This window comes from Phodopus roborovskii, unplaced genomic scaffold, assembly GCF_943737965.1.
Source record: "Phodopus roborovskii unplaced genomic scaffold, PHOROB, whole genome shotgun sequence".
NCBI lineage: Eukaryota > Metazoa > Chordata > Mammalia > Rodentia > Cricetidae > Phodopus > Phodopus roborovskii.
This window is the reverse complement of record NW_026126517.1, coordinates 51,947,980-51,967,223: the sequence shown is the minus strand read 5'-3', so window position 1 is coordinate 51,967,223 and position 19,244 is coordinate 51,947,980. Positions and strand designations below refer to the sequence as shown.

The window sequence follows — 19,244 nt, the reverse complement described above, 5'->3', positions numbered from 1 at the left end:
CTTTTTTTTTTAAACCCATTAGCTCATAATTTTTGGCAGGTTTTTACAGACTTAGAAATATATATCCCTTAGGTCATCATTTTCCTTGATTACTATTACACAATTCTTAAAAGTTTTCACTTGTGTTCAACTTTATTCTACTTTTTATAAAATATCATTAATCCTTTTATCTTTACAAATTATTCTGTTTCTTCTGCCAGAAAAAAAAATCCTCCTGCTTCACTTCAGGTGATTACCAGTAACTCAGAATACCTATAATGAGGCATTTTGAAATGGTGGTGGCAATTAAGTGACTGAAGAACATTAACCCAGGCTACAGCTGTGTGTTAGTAAGTAAATAGGCCCTAGGAAAGCATATTGCTAGCAGGCTGCACAGAAGAAACAAAATGAGACTCAAAAGAAAATCCTGGCAATCGAGAACCTAGAAACATTTTTCTGAAAAAAATTAGGAATTTGTCTTCAGCATCATAGTGGACAATTTTTTTTTTAAACAGACATTAAAAAAAAAAACTGTATCACTGATTTGCACTATGCATGTGTTAGTTTGAATTTAAAAAAAAAGTCTCCATGTTTGTTATGTTTGAATACCCCACTTAGTGAAACTATTGAAAAAGGATTGGAAGGTGGAACCTTGGCCTTGTAGGAGTAGGTGTATCCTCATTGGAGGAGGTGAATCACTGAGAGTGGGCTGAATCTTCAAAGGCCCACGGCAGGCCCAGTCTGGTTTTTCCTATGCTTGGTGCCTATGGATCCAGATGTAAAACCCCCAGCTATTGCTCCAGTGCTCTGTCTGTCTGCTTCCTACCATGATACTCCTGGAGTAACATTCTAAAGCAATAAGCATGCTGCCAATTAAATGCTTTCTTTCATAGGAGTTGCCTTGTTCACAATGTCTCTGAGTAACTGAGTAATAGAACAGTAACTGAGACAGCAAGCTTACTCTTAATATACTTATAAAGATGAACATCATGACATTATCCATAAAGGAGGTTTTACAACCCTCCTTGCACATAAATCTGTAGAATAGCCATTCTCATTATACATACCTCTATAAGACACATTTTTTTTTCCTGCTAGGCTGTAATGACTGATATTCTCTTTTCTGAATTTGTATTGTATTTCATATCAAATCTAGATGTAATATTTCTATACTTCTTTGATTAAATGTAGTCATTGTGGTCATTTTCTAAAGTACAGTGAGCATGCAATGTATTCAGGTCAAGTTGAGCATACATCACTTCTGGTCAATGTTCCATACCAAGCCTAATCCCCACACAGCACAGTTCATGTTATGTAGCCTTCTGCAGCCCAGTTAAAGCTTTGTAGAGCTCACATAACTTCCAAACACTGAGTAAGGGGACAGAAAACAGATGTCTGGGAAGCTGCCAAACTTGGCTGGACACAGATAAGCTTATTGAAGATATATAATCTACTATCTAGGTCTTGAGTTAGTCTCTTATCATCACATAAGAAAGACAGGCATTTGTTCTACTTTTGGTGTGATTGAATCATTCACTGGCTGAGGGATTTCAATTACTTTTGCAAACAAAATCCTGTGAAATGTGCTTTTGATCATTTTCAAAATCTAAAATAACTTGTTACATGAGAATTGCTGGTAAATTAAAATGGCTTCATATATACTGGTTAAAAATATTTTGTATAGTAATGTTTCCTTTTTTAAACTGTTTTCTAGCTTAAAAGTACTGTCAGACTATGTCAGAAATACATTTTAGAATTTGTTTTATAAAACATGAATTTTTAAATACTTTCTAGCATTCATATTCATCAAATAACTTATTAAAGTATAGTAAATGAATTAACACCCATGAATGTCATTTTTCCACATCATATACTTGAGATCATGAAGAATATCCTCAAGATAACAAGTGAGATGGTTTTTCCTTGCTCTCCTATTCCTCTGGACCCTCACAACCGTTGATATACAGGAAAGAAATGGTGGGGACCTAGAGCAAGAGAATCTGCATCCCTCAAGCCTGCCTGCGATGTATTTTACAGGCAATCTCAATAAAGTCACCATCTCATATAATTTCAGGATGGTCCAGTGTTCTGCCTAAATGTTATATAGGGGTAAAAAAACCAATTTTGTTCTTCCACACTTCTTCCTCAAGTTAGCAACATGGATAGCCATACTTCATTTAAAGCAAACTCTGTCTCTGGGACTCCTATGCTGAGTCTGTCACACCTCTCCTTGGTGCCAGGAAACCCTGATCTCTTATACCTGCTGCTCTATGACCCTCAGAAATGTCTTTCTCCATGTTAGTGCAAGATTTACAAGGTTGGAGATTTTGTCTTACTACCTATCACATTATAAGTTGTCACCAAGTATGTTTGGCACTGTAAATGCTAAGTCCAATTAGGCCATTTTCTTTTACTTCAAACATTTCACTCTCTGTACTTCTGGCATCTCACCTCCCTCAGCAAGGAGCCCAGATGCACTCCAATTTAGAGGCTTGGTTTTTAAGGCCATGTCTTTCTTTGTCATATGGACCTTTGACTGTTTGGTTTAGTGTTGTTGATTTTTGTTGTTTGATTTAATTTTTGCTAGTTTTGTCTATTCAGCTAATTTCAGGTGCATGGATATAATGCTCTGTTCTTCACACTCCTTTGTCTTCTTTATTTCTGTTTCCTATTCATTCATAGATAATCTTCACTTCCAGTCTTTCAACACTGTCATTCTTCAAATAGTTTCTATAATTCCACCTTTGCCTGGATACCTTCCAAGAAAAACTTAAAAACTTCCTTGCTATCTTTTTTTTATGAACAGATATGGAGACCATGTTGGGATTTGCAGATGTGACTGAGATGTAGGTTTCCATTATCCTAGACTGATACGAAGATTGCCAAGTTATAGAATTATACATGTTTTATTTTTGTTTATATTCATTGTCATGTACTTTAGAAATGACACTCACACACACATTTATGCATTTCTATGTCATGTGTTTAATTGTTTTCTATTTTATTTTATTTCTACTGAAACTAAGAATTTTTATAATATTTATTACGTTTCTAAAACTGTCTCATAATTTGTCTTTAACAGGTCATTGCTATAGTGATGGATATATTTACTGATGTGGATATTTTCAAAGAAATAGTAGAGGCATCAACACGAGGAATATCTGTATATATTTTACTTGATGAGTCAAATTTTAATCATTTTCTAACTATGACTGAGAAACAGGGTTGTCAAATTCAACGTCTCAGGGTAAGAATTCAACTTTTTTTTTTCCTCAAGGACTTTTCTTGACCATTTTCATTCCATTCAAATTTGAATTGATAAGTTAAACCAAAATTTAAAAGAAGACAAAACAATGAAGACAGAGTAATGATTGGAAGATTGGAGAACTGCTCCTTCTGGAATGTAATTCTTTATAGAGAATTCTTGGGCACTCTTTGCCAGAATTAGTTGCCACCAGGAATAATTTAGTGATTCTGTTTCACATACAGAACTCTGAAACCTCTGACAAGCGATCCTATAATTTGATGTATTGCAATGTCAAAGTAATTGAATTAGTGTTTCAGTTACATTTAACTTGCGAAAAAGTTCTCATGCTATTGTACTCAATATTTCTCACAGTGAGATCTAGTGTCATGTATGTAACTATTCTGTTTAAACAGAAAATGTGTCCATTTAAGCTGTGTAAAATATATTGTGAAATAGTTCTTTTTCCTTGAGTATTTATTTAATCAGGGAAATTTTTGCGATTTTCTGTAATGAATTTTCCTGTGTTTTAAAATTTTGTTTCAAATAAGTGTTTTTGGGCCTGGCAGTGATGATGCATACCTTTAATTGTAGCACTTGGGAGGCAGAAGCAGGTGAATCTCTGTGAGTTCAAGGCCATCCTGGTCTACAAAGTGAATTCCAAAACAGTCAGAACTGTTACACAGAGAAACCCTGCCTCAAAAATAAACAAATGTTTTTTATATGTTTTACATTGTTCTTTATTTACTTTTGAAAATGTCTCACTTATAGATATAATTTTACGTTATGTTTACATTGTAGAACATTCGAGTACGGACAGTAAAAGGCCAAGATTATCTTTCAAGAACAGGGGCAAAATTCCATGGGAAAATGGAGCAAAAATTTTTGTTAGTTGACTGCCAAAAAGTGATGTACGGTTCTTACAGGTAAGAATATTGCATATACTTTAAGCATTTCCATCAATTCAAATAAGTTATTACTTTGAGATTTTAGCATAATCTACTTAGCTGTATCTTAAAACTAAGGAAAAAAAAAGAGGCTGGGGGATGTTCAGCAGTTGTTACTCTTACAGAGGACCTGAGTTGGTTTTAAGCACCCATCTTGTAAAGCTCACAACCACTATTAACTCCAACCCTGGGGTGATCTAAGCCCTCTTCTGGCCTTTTCTAAAACTTCACTCAAATTTATAAACCCACATATATACACATAAATATACATTTTTAAAAATCCTTTTTAAAATATGAAAAATTATTCATAATCTAGAGTTTGGAGATTTGGAGACTTAGGCTTTGTTTAACATCTTCCTTATCCTTAAACTGCTCACGTGACTATGGCCAATTCTGTAACTTGGCTTCGGGTTCTTCATCAAAACAGTGAGCAGCTCACAAGTGGCATCCACATGCACACTGTGACATACATGAACACACACACATACTCACATCACACATACACATGCTCACACATACACATGCACAAAATAAAGAATCAATGAATAAAATATCAGACATCTATAGAAACAAAACAGCATTAAAAAGTATTGCTCAAAAAACAACAGGAGTTTTTTAGCACTTTGAAGAGTAGGCCTGGAAATGTTCCTGAAGGATTGTTCAATATCTGAGAAAACCAGAACTGTAACCCTATCTTGGCCAGGCTGATCTGGAGTATAGACATTGCCTAGTAATTGCTCAATAATGTCCAGTAAGGCATTATTCCTAAATGTGACACATAGTGTATTTATATAAACAAATAAAAACTGCAACAAATGCTTCTAAAGTCCAGGTCACTAAGTTGTTGTAGACCTATCTATCATAGAGACATTGGCGTGACTCCAAAAAGCTGCGGAAGTGAACAGGCTGGAACAGCAGAGCCTTTGCCCTTTGATAAATATCCATAAAGAAATAACACCTTGAACTCTTGAGCAAATGGCTCAATTTATACTTTCCTTTATTCATATAAAATCAGCATGAACTTGAAACACACTACATTGCATATAAATCATCTCCCAAACAATAATGTTAACTATTATTTTTGGACTGTCTTTTATTGTTTTTCTGCTTGAGGGATCTGCTCTCCTTTAAAGCTGTTTGGGGTTCCAAATGAAAACTTGTAAAGACCAGAAATTACAACTAGTGCTTGAAATTAATGAGTCATTTAAAAGTCTCATTATATTTGTATATATTTGCTCAGACACACTTAGTTTTAGAGGGTTTTTAATTGAGTTCTTAATTAAGATAGAGTTTACTTATACATGTTGTTTCATGTTCAAGTACATCACAATTGTTTTTTTCCATTTCTATTCTTTGGCTTGATGTTTAACAATATTTTCAAAACTGAATTTACCTCTTTGCTGCTGCCAACAAGAATTAGTAATTAAATGTTGTGATGACTGGAGCTGAGCTACTTAGGTTGATATGAGTAAATAAATGAATAAATAAATAAATTCACTTTAATTTAAAAAAAAAAAGAATAACCAAAATCAAGCTAAACCAAATCTAGAAAGCCATTGTAACCCAGCCGGTGGGGAGGAGTGGAGGAGAATATGGAGTTTCTAAGAGCAGGAAATATCATGATTCATCTAAATCTCTTCCTAGTAACTCCATTCTCTATATATTATTTCAAGATCATTTTAAGTAAATTTCTTTTAAAAATCATTAGTTGTAAGTCATTGTCACTTCTGTTTTCTATTTTCCCTGTATCATTTGTTGTACAACAGAGAACTGCTATATAGTACGCTCAAGTATATGTTGTACATGGAATGTTTCTTGTCTATACCCTCACCCTCCATTAAATCAATCTTCACCTTCCTGTTTGTTTCCTTAATTTTTTTAATTTCTTTTCATTTTTGAGATTGTAGCAAAATCACATCATCCCCTCCCCTTTCTTCCCTACACACACACACACGTATGTATTCCTAGCTACATAAAAACAACCTGCTCAGTCTATGTAATATTACTTGTATGTGTGTTTCCAGAGCTGAAACTGAGTGAACAAAGGGTGTGCTCTTCCCCAGGGAAGGCTGTTCTGCTCTCAGCATTCCTTAGTTACCTGTAATTTTTGTGTAGGTCTGAAACCTCATTGGCTTTCCCTCATCCATGTTGTTGATCTTGTTCACCTCCTGCTGAACCATGCTCAGGTCCCCTAGGTGAGCAGTAAGGGTGTTTAACTGCTAAGCCCTCTCTCCTGTACATCTTGGCTGTTTCACATCTTTAAAAACAATACTTCCGTTATAATAGTTATGAACCACTTTGGTCAAAACTTATTTCCTTCTAGTTAATGGAGCTTGAGTTCCTTATACTACAGTATATCATCTTACCATCTTCCTTGCGGGTAACCTTGTATTTATTTTTCTTGTTTTCTCCTTATCTTATTCCATTTCCTCTTTTCCTCCCTCCTTTTCTTTATTTGGTTCTTTTTATTTACTTTTTTTTATAGAAAAAGTATTACTTTATTGCCCAGGTTGCCTGTGAACTAGCTATATAGTCTCGCTTGCCCTTAAATTCCCAATTTTCTAGATTTTGCCTGGCCAATATTGAGATTCCAGGTGCATACCACCACACTCAACTGAAGATGTCGTTGTTAATTGATAACCCTCTCCCCACCGTGGAATCATTTAGGCAGAAATGCCAAGAGTCTGCAGTCATCAAGGCCACATGTGTGCAACAGCTCACATAATGGTAGCTTCACAGGAAAACACAATCATTTAATATATAAAACACATATCTTATAGAAAATGAGTATAAATAATATTTTGAATTTGGTATCCCCACCTAAAATTGTAAGGGATATTTTGAAGATATTTATAAGGTATTTTAAATAAATTAAACTCAGAAAGAGTTTTTTTGTTTCTTATAAACAGGGCTTCCAACTTATGTTCCTCCTGACTTTGTTCTGCTGACTGCAGTGGTTACAGATGTGAGCCTCTAAGCCCCATTGAAATTATTATAAGCTCCTACCTTTGAAATAGTATGATCACTGTAAAATTTACAAGAGTTTCACTAAAGTTGGTTTCTCCAAGGTGCCATTTTTAATCAGGCATGAAGCTGGTCACATCTGAGATTCATGCTACGACCAATATACTCTTCCTACTTGAATCCCATTACCTTTAGTTTTTAACCCCTTGCCAGGAGCCCAGCTTCTTAAGTCACTTTTGGTATGTGAATCAATAACTACATTCATCAGTTCATGACTGATGTACGATGTCCTGTTAGGAGGTCAGAAAGTATTTTTTAACCCAAGTAAATATAGTTGTGTTTTTAATATATAAATAATATTAAAGATATATCAAAATATCTCAAATATATCAAATATATTTGATCAAATATATCAATAGCCCTTGATCTTGGCCTCTATACTCAATTTCCTTTACTTTGTCTTTTGATAATGACTCAAATCTCTTAAATAATCTCATTAGACTGACTTTTCCAATTCCTGAATTTTTGTTACTATCTCTTCCTGTTTCATGGTACTGAAGTATAGGTCCTACCCGCCTGTGTCCACTTCCCTTCTTTGTCTCCATTCTTCCAGTATTATCACAAATTTCTAGTACATGAGAAGTCCAGGTTCACATTATTGAAACTGGGTCAAAACTGAGTTGGTGAAGTATTTCATTTTCCATCACAAATTAATAGCCATTTTATTTTTGTTTCATTTGTGTGCACATGTGTTAGCAAGTTAGGTGCAGTTACATTTGTAAGCCCAGGGACTTGGATGCCTTTCCCAGGACCATCCCTTTTAGTGGTTTTATTTTTATTTGTCTGTGTGTGTGCGCGTGCGTGTGTGCGTGTGTGCGTGCGTATGTGTGTGTGTGTGTGTGTGTGTGTGTGTGTGTGTGTTAAGCATATCTCATTGGCCCAGGAATCACCTGACTCTCACTCCCAAAGGCTTGGATTGGATTTTCTGATTGTTTGGTTGGTTGGTGGTTTTTTGTTTTGTTTTGTTTCTGTTTTTGCTTGTTTGGTTTTGCTTGCTTGCTTGTTTTCCCCATTCATCAACTTCTCTTCTATGAATTGCTCTTGTTTTACAGTTGATTGCACAGTTTTAATCACATGAATGATTTCCCCAAATGCTCAGTTACGTTACGACAATGAGTTATGCGCAACCCAGGCTATCAGGGCCTATGACAGGGGCACAAACTCAATTCCCAGCATAGTCCATGTTTCTTGTGCTTTGATGCATATTTGCCTAAATCCCATTTTCCCTTGTTTTTCTTTCTCTGTCTCTTTCTGAGTTGCTTATTTATAGCTCAGCATGAGATAGAAATTTTCTAATTTTCCGTCTACTGTTGATTTCCCTCTACTAGAATCAGAATAGATATTTTGATGATTCAAATCTTCATTTCCTTGTTAAGATCTACTTTTGGTTTAAAGATAGCCTGTCCCAGAGACATTTTTATAGACTCACAAGAATGTATATTGTACATTACTAGATGTTCTAAATGTTTCTGTTACAATCCTGTTATTCTGTAGTGTTTTTAACTGTCATTTATATCCCATTATTGAAAGTAGCTACTATGTATTATATTTTGATCGTTCTCTTTCAATTCTGTCAGAATTCGATTAATGTAGTTCTAACTCCATGATATCTTGGTAAATGTAGATGCAAAATATACAACCAACTTTTCTTTTGGCTTTCAGAAAATAGTATAAAATATATTTGAATGGACAATATCAGAGTCAAATTTTTCTGTTACTTAAGAAGATATATATGTATTTATTAGTAGTATATAATGATAAAAGTACTATCAATTATGCTAACCAAGAAAAACAAGAACAGGAATTCTTTTTTTATTTATTTGATTTAAATTAGAAACAGTCTTATTTTATATATCAATCCCAGTTACCTCTCCCTCCCATACCCCCTAACATTAATCTTTCACCAAAATTAAATTTGTTGTTTTTCTTTCGTTTTCAGCTACATGTGGTCATTTGAAAAGGCTCATCTCAGCATGGTTCAGATAATCACAGGACACCTTGTAGAGTTATTTGATGAAGAATTCCGCACACTTTATGCCAGGTCCTGTGTCCCAAGTTCTTTTGCTCAGGAAGAATCTGCAAGGGTGAAGCCAGGCAAAGCTCTGTGGGAGAATGGCATTTACCAGCGATCCATTTCTTCATTGGCTTCAGTGTCCAGCCAAAGAAACCTTTTTGGTAGACAAGACCAAATTCATAACATAGATTCTAGTTTCTTCAAAGGCAGAGGGATATATACCCTGAATGAGTATGACAAACACAGCATGAGAAATCATGGATACAAGCCTCATTTTGTTCCAAACTTCAATGGTCCAAATGCAATCCGTCACTTCCAACCCAATCAGATCAATGAAAACTGGAAAAGGCATAGTTATGCTGGGGAACAACCAGAAACAACGCCATACCTGCTGCTCAACAGAGCCCTGAATCGGACTAATAACCCTCCTGGGCACTGGAGAAGGCCTTCAGACACTCTCAGTGTGGCATCCTCATTACGCGGAGGCCAGGCAAGCCAGACAGACATACCTGCACAGAGCTTTGCTGATCGGCTTGCCCAGAGAAAAACAACAAACCTTGCAGAAAGGAACTCAAATGTGCGGAGGTCATTTAATGGGACAGATAATCATATCCGTTCTCTACAGCAACGGATGCCAACTCTGGAGAATACCACAAAGTCTTTCCTGCGAAGCTGGAGAATTGACTCCTACTTAAATGATAATTCAGAAGTCCCACCTGATTCAAATGGCTCCACTCTGGGTGACAGATTTGAAGGCTACGACAATCCCGAGAGCGTGAAAGCCAATGCGCTCTATACTCATTCGAGACTTCGTTCCTCATTTGTGTTTAAACCAACTTTACCTGAACAAAAAGAAGTCAACAGCTGTACAACCGGATCCTCAAATTCCACCATCATAGGTTCTCAAGGAAGTGCTGTGCATAGTGAGGTCCAAGAGAGCTCCACCGGTGCACCGCCCTTGACAGAAAAACCCTTGCCTGAATCAATTCCCAAGCTTCCAACACAGTCAGAGGAACCAAAAATGCAGAGCTTGCAGGTTCCCGAAAGGCAACCAGCAATCTTAAACCAAACAACAAATGGCCGAGCAGAATTAAACAACTGTATATACACAAACCTGTGTGTAAATAAGCAGAAGGAGAACACAAAAAATCAGCCAAGCGAGAACCTGCTCAAAAGGCGAAGTTTCCCGTCCTTTGACCACTCAAAAGTCAATTTAGACCATGGGAATAGCAAGAATTATGTGTATAGTACCCTTACCAGAAATCGGGTTAGACAACCGGAAAAACCCAAGGAGGACGTGCTGAAGACTTCTAAAAGTATGCACAATGTGACCCACAGCACGGATGAGGAGGAAGAGGAGGCTATCAAGAGAAACCCCCCAAGTAGCTCGGCCACCAAATCTATTTCCATTGCTGCTTTGCTTGAAATGAACAAAGAGGACCCTCATAAAGAACTTACTTCTAAGAAGGACGTTAAAGGCTCCCCAAGCTTTTTGAAAAAGGGATCTCAGAAATTAAGATCCTTACTTAGTCTCACTCCAGAAAAGAGAGAAACCCTATCTAAGAACAAGGCACCTGCGTTTTACAGGATGTGTAGTAGTTCTGACACGCTGGTTTCTGAGGGTGAAGAGAATCAGAAGCCCAAAAAATCCGAGCCCCGAATTGATTCATCTCCTAGAAGAAAGCGCTCCTCCTCATCAAACTCTCAAGGCAGCATCCACAAGAGCAAGGAGGACATAGCCGTTAGCTCATCTCCAGGGATAAATTCCCAAGCAGAGGAAAGTAGGAGAACAGCACATTCTCCAACCGTCCAAAGGAGGCTTTCAGAGAGAGCAGGAGATGCCTCTGCCCCAAGATTTAACACAGAACAGATCCAATACCGTGATTCCAAGGAGACCAATGCAGTCATTGCCCCTCAAAGACGGCCAACCTCTTCTCTAGTGCCAAAGTCTAGTGAGCTTCTAAGATCTCATTCAACAAACCAGCGAGTTTACAGTCGATTTGAGCCATTTTGTAAGATTGAGAGCTCTATCCAGACAGCAGGCAGCGTAACAAACGCACATGTCAACCGCCCAGAAGTCAAACCCACAGCTATGGGTAGCAATTACGGCAGGTCGAGCCCAATGCTGAATTACAAGACTGGTGCTTATCATTCATACTCCCCCAATGAAAACAAGTTCCGAGGATTTATGCAAAAGTTTGGAAACTTCATCCACAAAAACAAGTGAAATATTTTCATTTCAAATCACAATTGAAATATGAAATGAATGTGGCTATACATATTTACCCAAACAGCACTGCACAAATTTTTGTGCCATGCCAAGAGTGTTCTGTATTAGAAGTGGGAGAATGTGTAGTAGTATACAAAAAAGTTAATGTTTTGTGGTAAAATTAGTTGTACTTGGTTAGCCTAGAAAAGACTATCTCAGTAAATACATTAAAGTGTTGCTTTTAAATGGCAATAGCTTTTCTTTCTTTTTTTTTTTTTTTTAAAGATGGGGTTCATTGTCTTCTATCTACTAAAAATCTTAAGTGTTGCATTACAAGAAACTCCAGAGAAGAGAAACTCCAGAGAAGAGACTATATCTAGATTTTTGATTATTCTTTCTGAAGTCTTCTTTAAAAACACTTCAGATTACTTACCTCTGGTGCTTTGTGATATAACTTACAATTTATTATTTTTTTGTTTTAGTATTTTCAGAAATACAAGAAAATGGAACAAAGCCTTTTTATTGATAAATTCTATAGAATAACGAGATATTTTATTATTTTATTATCTTTCCTATGCAGCATTGCACAAAAAAGAGTATCATTTGAATTACATAGGCCAGTGAGTTTTCATGAACCTAGAGTATATTTGCACTTACAGACATCAGCCTTAAGCATTAGCCTTGCATACTACACACACACACACACACACACACACACACACACACACACACACACACACACAGTGCTTTCCACTTTTTCATCTGCTGCCCATTTTTTTGTAGTCATGCATTAATTAAAATGTAAAGGAATCCTCCCCTTCTGTCTATCAAGCCTTTGAAAACTGTAAGAGTCTGCTGAATCTTGTGTTAGGTTGGCATGCCAAATGCAGAAATGTTTTGTCTGAAAATTGTTCACTTTTTTTTAAGGTAGTTTGAATGTGGTTTGAGACATCTTCTTTCATGAGGGCTGGACAGTGGCAGTGAGAACCAGGCCTAGTCTCTCATTATCATATAGCCAGGCTGGATGGAAACATTTCCATACCTTAACTTGATAGTTATATTTAGGTCATAAAATGCCATTTGTCTTTTTTTTTTTTTAAGGAATAAAAGCTTCCTGTTTATTGAAAAAACTTTAACATGGATTTGTTTTATGTATAACATGTAGAATCCAAGAAACAAAAAGAAAGTGTGGGAAGAATATTTTGATATTTTGAGACAATGTTTCTCTGTATAATAATCCTGGCTGTCCTAAAACTTGCTTTGTAGAACATGTTGGCCTTGAACTCACAGAGTCTGCCTGCCTTTGCCTCCCAGGTGCTGGGATTGAAGGCATGTGCCACCAATGCCTTGCTTCAAATGTCTTATTTAATATTTCCAAGATTGCTAAGCAGAATACTATATTATTGTTTTTAAAATTAAATATTCAGTTGATACTATCAAACATCAATATCTGTGCTTTTGAAATTTTTCTTAGAAGAATCCTGATAGGGGAGACTATGGAATGGAATACCTAGCATTGCTTGAGCACATGACTATAACCAGATCATGCCTTACAAACATATTCCATCACGTGTTTATGATAGCATTGCCACTGTTATTTATAAATTATTGAGTTTTCAGTTGAGATAGACTTAGAGATAATGTTCCTAGCCACATAACTAATAAACGATGGCTCTAAATTATAATATTTCTGTATGACATTAGCTTTCTGTCTCAATTGGTTCAATACCTGCCCTATTAGACTTGAAGAAAAGTTTTACTCCCTAACTAGCAATCAACCAGGAAAAGTTTAATTGAATTTTGCCAGACAATGGAGAAATCTGGGATTAAATAATTATAGTAGATAAAGTTAGAAGAAGAGGAGAATCAGTTCTGATGGACTTCAGCAGGGCCAGTTTTAATTGCTTTGTGCCATTTTAGTCTCCTGGTTGGCCTGTGATAATGAAAGCAAAAGAAAGGAACCAGGGTGAGTACCATTTGGGCATTGAGGAAGAAAAAGCTGTGGAAGAGGAGGTAGGTGGGGAAAGGATCCCAATATTATATATTTAAAATAATTTTACAAAGAGCATCCATTTAGATAAGACTACAATTCACAGAAATTCAAGATGGCACTGGATGCTGTAGGCTGGATTTTACCACAGAGCCCGTGGTTTAGTCCAGCATTCTGTGCCTGGTCACTTCCTATCTGGATTGGAAGTGTTAATAATTGCCTTACCCTTTTGTTCATTCTCTCATTCTAAAATGCAGAAATATGCTGGTACCTACAGAGGAATAGTAGTTTATTAATAAGAATGCAGAATAGATACTCAATTTCAGATCATTAAAAAAGTAGCTTTAAACCTTCTACCACATTGTAATTGAAGAAATTGCCAGTTTTGTGATATTTGTCTCATTATGTCATAAATATAAGCCTGATGACCTTGAGACCAACCACACTAGTAATAATATAAAAATAGAATGCTGAGAACAACCTTTTTCCTCTTCATAGAAACTGTGACTAATATATATATATATATATATATATATATATATATATATATTTCCTTATAATCAGACCAGAAGTTCATCTACAAAATTTACTGGCACTTAATTCAACAACTTCCATTATCTCTGAAAATATGGTTAGCTTGTAAAAAATATCCTTGTAAATTGTCACTGGGCTCTTTTGGGGGAGTGGGGAGTGGAGGATACTTTATTCCATGTACCTGATGGGTAATTTAGCCTTTTGCAAGGCAGATTCATTCTCCTCAGCCTCTTTTCTTTGATTATCTCCCTTCTAATGTCTTCCTCTGGAAACACCCTTATGTCTGAATATGTATATAGTTTTCCAAAATATCCCCACTGAGAAACTTCATACTATTAAGACTGATAAAACATACAATATTTCAAAAAATATATCCATTAGCTTTCACTAAATATTGCCCAGGTTTGGTGGATATAATTTCAGACATTATATATTTCTCTTTTACTTCCCTTTCTAATTTTGGTAGAAAGATTTTACTTAGAACTATTTCAATACTAAACTTTGGCAATACACTTCTCCCTCTACATAGGGCTTTAGTTTCTAAACAGAAACACAAGGAAGTGAACGAGATTCCTAAGTGGCCCTTGGCAGGTGGCATAATAGCACAGAAGATCTTTATCCTGATATGTGTATATCCTTCCACTCTAATGGCATAGCAAGACTACCGTTCAGTGGTGTGTTAAAGTTTGGATATACATCAGTCTTTGCTTGTGAATTAATACAGACAAGGGCTGAACTTTGGGTGCATTCAGTTTCACTTTACTCAATAACTGTCTTTGTGTCACTATTGCTCCATGGATATTTTGTTTTATGAATATCTGTTGTTCCTTAATGTGCCTTTAGCTAAGGGGTTTAAAGCAGAATCATTGTTTTACATTAACTAAACTCATGATTATTGTGGGATTATGTTTAAAAAATTACAGTCTCAGTTTGGATCTAGAATATTTTTAAAATGTGATGAAATTATAACCAAATCAACTTATTAGCTTTTATATACATAGAATGTTACAAAAATCATATACCAAATTAACTTTTTGATTAACAAATGAATATTAAATAATTTTTTACAAATAGTATATTGTTGAGTTTTTTATCATCATACTCTAGATTTCTTCATTCATGTACACTCTTCTCTTTAGAACTTATAGTCACATTTTAAATTTAAAATGTTCTGCCGTCACTGTTCACATGCTATTCCTTTATCCAGGAGATGCCCTTGAACAAAGCTATACAGGACACACTGTTATACAGAAGCAAGTTCAAGTCCCTAAATCTTGATGATTGCTCAAAACATCACTAAGGATAAAAAGCAACTTCATGTCACTACCATATGTAAAACTTGTTGCTTTACATGTTAGTGCTTATATGCTTCGGCACAGCATAAATTATTTTTCTGATATTATACTTAGTATTGAAAAGCTTTTCTCATTTAATAAATCTTTAAAATAAACTATACATCACTCATCCTCTAACCATAAACCCAATAGCATCCTGCTTCATATATTGAGGTACTGCTTTTCTTCAGTTTGCTCCCAGCACATCAGTAATACCTGTTCTATGTCCACTACATTACTAGATATCAATACTACAGCAATAGATATCAATGATTTACAGAGGATATATAGAATGAAAATATTTCAAAGGATGTATTCCCGTAATGTCTGGCACCAGAATTTCTTTTATGGTAGAAGTACTTTGTTAAAAACTATCTTGGTAGGTTATTTGAGGGGCTGAAAATGTGATGATGAGTCCAAGCTGAAATAAGAAAAGTGATAGTTTCTACTGTTCACAGCACCGATAACCCTTTTAAAGTTTTGCAGAAATTAGCAACTTAATTATTATAGCTATTCTTGAGCAGTTAATTTTTTTTCTCCTTCATGTTTTAGATAATGAAACTGAGGTAGACAAAGTGATTTATACCAAGTTCTTGTCCCTGTTATTGGCAAAGGTGAGGTTTGAACCTGTACCTCCTCTCCTAGCTTCAAATAACACATAATGTTGACTATGAAAATAAGAAACCAAAAATAGTTTGTAAAAAAAAAAAAAAAAAAAGAACATATAATGAGGGATTTAGATGATAATTTTTTACAAATATTTCTCAGGGGCCAAAGTGATGGATCAGTGGATAAGCACTTAATGCATAAAAAATGTGAGGGCAGGGTTTGAATCCCTGCCACTCACATGAAAGCCAGAAGGGTGTAGTGCAGGAGGAAAAGATAATCTGGGAGGAAACCATGGATAAGGTGGATAGCTTAGTGGATGAGCTCTAGACCCAACGAAAGGCTCCACCACAGAAAATGAAGCAGAGAGTGATGTAGGAGACACAAAGTCAAATTCTGGCTTCCATGTGCACAAGCATACATCATCCCATGAGCACGTGTGCACATCTACAAGCATGAACTATACATGCAAAAGTTTCTCCTGACTTTAAAACCTCTAAAATGCATTTGGTAAACACATCTCTCATATAACGTTTTATCCATAATTGATACATCCTACTTTTCACTTTGCATCTTCATTTGGTCAAGTATGTGCCACGTGCATCAAGTCATGTATATGAATATCTATTGCACCACTCTGAATCTATAGTTTGTCTCCATTGAAAACTTAGCAGAATGAGAGGTTTTATTTTCACTTTCTTTGCTTTGTTCAGTTAATTTAGGTTTGAGGTTCCCATTAAATTGAAAGTAAATGAAAGTAAGAGTGTGATGCTCCACATTGTCATCAGTCTGAGCATCAAAAGAACTATTGTTCGCAGTTGACACCATCCCAGAAAGGCCTAATTTGTACCATAGAAAGTAAATTAGTTGTTGGCAAATATAACTATTTAGAAGTACAAAATATGATTCAATTAAAAATCAGGAAAATAGGATGACTACAAAATAAGCACAATTACAAAAGAATGTACCTAGAACAAAGGATAGGAATAATGTACATTCTAGACTCATTTATTTAAATAATACATCTTATTTATTTGAGCCACATTGTTTTTTTAATAATGTTCTGTTCAAGTATATAACTTGAAAATATATAATGTTATATATAATCTTTCTTGAGTCATACATTGTTCTTTGTCTCTTTAGACCAATTTCAGAAAACTCATCTCAGCTTGCTTTATGACGGGGGCCATATAGAAACATTCAAGCAGCATCAAGGTGACTTAAAAATCTAGGAGCATGTGAGATGGTTAGCATTTAATACAGGTTATAGGTAATTCATACTGTAGGCATTTACAGGTCAGAAACTAATATATGAATTATCCCGTTGTATAGGATAATGTTTGGGGGAAAACCTGAAACAATGTAAAATTTCATCATTAACAGGCTTTTGCAAAATTAAACAGAAAGAGAGAATGGAATGGAAAATTCCAAGCCCTCACAAATTAACCACCAATTGATGAGGCCGTCTTGCTGGGGTTTCTTTTTTACTCTAATATTTTGTGTTACTTGGGAAAATTTTCTGGGTAACATTTGTTTTTATTATGTGACTCTAAACTCAAAGGGCTTTATCCCAATGAATATAAAATATTATTATATCTTTGTGTCATCAAAATAAAAGATCTTTAATTTATTAATGATCACTATCCACAATGTGCTTAAAAGAGATGTTCTTGAAATTACATGTGGGAATTGACTTGAATTTAGCAATGAGAAATTTCTAAATAGTTTTTGAGAGACGTATAGAATAGCAGTATGGTCAGCTTTGAAATTAGAATCAATTTTTTTCTTCCCACAGCAAGCAAGTACATGGAAATAAATGTATCTTCCAAATGTCTTTAAATGTCATTTATTTACTTTTTTATAGGGGTGCTCTCCCTGCATATATGCTTGTAAATCACATACATGAAAGTATGGATCTCCTGGGACTGAATTAGAGATGGCTGTGAGCTTCTGTGTATGCTGGGAATTTAACATTTAACCTAGGTCTTCGGGAAGAGCAGCCAGTGCTCTTAATCACTGAGCCACCTTTACAGCCCACTTCCAGATCTTTAGGTCTTTGCACAACTGTGTATCTTCAATGCATTGCTGTTCACAGATTTCATATTTCTCACCTTTCCTCTAGCATCTTGATGATGATTTCCAGCTATAATTCTTCCACACATTGTATAGAATTTATTTGTTTGTTCACTGACATTAAATGTATATTATTGGTTAGACACATAAAGTATACTCAGTTCCTTCCCTCCAGAAGTCAGACAATTAGTATTCCTTGTGAAGTCACATTGAAGGGACAGTTTACAGGAAATGATACTAATGACAGATGGGAAGGATTTGCAGAGATTTAGGACCTACTAGGAAGCTATTGTGATATTGCAGTATACCAAGGCCTTTTTAATGGGTAATGAAATAAAGCATTTGTATTGTAAGATGACTATGAATGAAAGTTATAACTATTGCAGAATCAGAATAAAATTGGTATCTATATTTGTCTATTATTTTAATAGCATTGGCACATAAATGTGAATATTTATTGTGATGTTTTAATATTTTCCAATATTGCATAATGACCATGGAGAATAGGTTGATGACAGCAATAATCATGTATATTATCTTGTTGAAAAGGAGATTGATTTCAGCTAATTCAAAGACTATTAGCTTTGGAAACTGCATAATGCTTTCAATTGATGTAGAACACACCAAGTGAGGTTAGGTGTATCCCTTTGAAGGTGGCAATGGTGTCAATATATCTTGGAAGTTCAGAGACATTTCAGTTCAGTAGTTGTTAATGATATGGACTTGGAGCTTGGGTGAAAAGTAAGACAGGTGTGGAAGTTATCTCTACTGAAGCACATAAATGAAGTGGATAATAACACTGACTGTGTGTCCATGGAGAAATAGAAAAGAAAAGAATTAAAAAGCTGAGAACAGAGATAAAAGCAAATGACAGATTTTCCAGCCTTGTGTTTTCCACTTGCATGCATGTGATGTACGAATCTTCTCTGGTTGCCTTGCATGATGGGAGCTTATACTCAAAGGTGCAATTGCTTTAAAGAAGGGCTTCCTTACTTGTATTATTTTCTGATGATATTATGTATTTCACAACAGAGTCAGATTTTCAAAAAGTATCTGCAGCAGAATTAGGTAGAATGATTTAGAATGTAGAGCTAGAACTAGTAACTTCTGAAGTATTCTGGGTGTAGTAGAGTTACTCAGCTTGAGATAATAAGAAGACAGAATTTAAGGCATTGGCAATATATAGGAAGTCATAAGAAATGATCTAAATCAGAATTCAACATTTGAAAGTTTTAACAAAGAGTCCTGAATACTAGCAAGTGATTCCATGTGACCTGCTGCATTTACTCA

The 19,244-nt window shown here is 35.4% G+C and overlaps 1 protein-coding gene across 1 annotated transcript in view; it reads left to right on the top strand.

Annotated features, from left to right (window-relative positions):
* Fam83b (family with sequence similarity 83 member B) overlaps positions 1-11,590 on the top strand; it is a 40,546-nt gene extending 28,956 nt beyond the window's left edge. Inside the window, exons 2-4 of the mRNA XM_051197970.1 lie at positions 3,062-3,226; positions 4,025-4,149; positions 9,134-11,590. Of these exons, the coding sequence (XP_051053927.1) occupies positions 3,062-3,226; positions 4,025-4,149; positions 9,134-11,435 (2,592 nt within the window). The 3' untranslated portion in view covers positions 11,436-11,590. The remainder of the gene's footprint in view (positions 1-3,061; positions 3,227-4,024; positions 4,150-9,133) is intronic.
* The last annotated feature ends 7,654 nt before the right edge of the window (positions 11,591-19,244 follow it).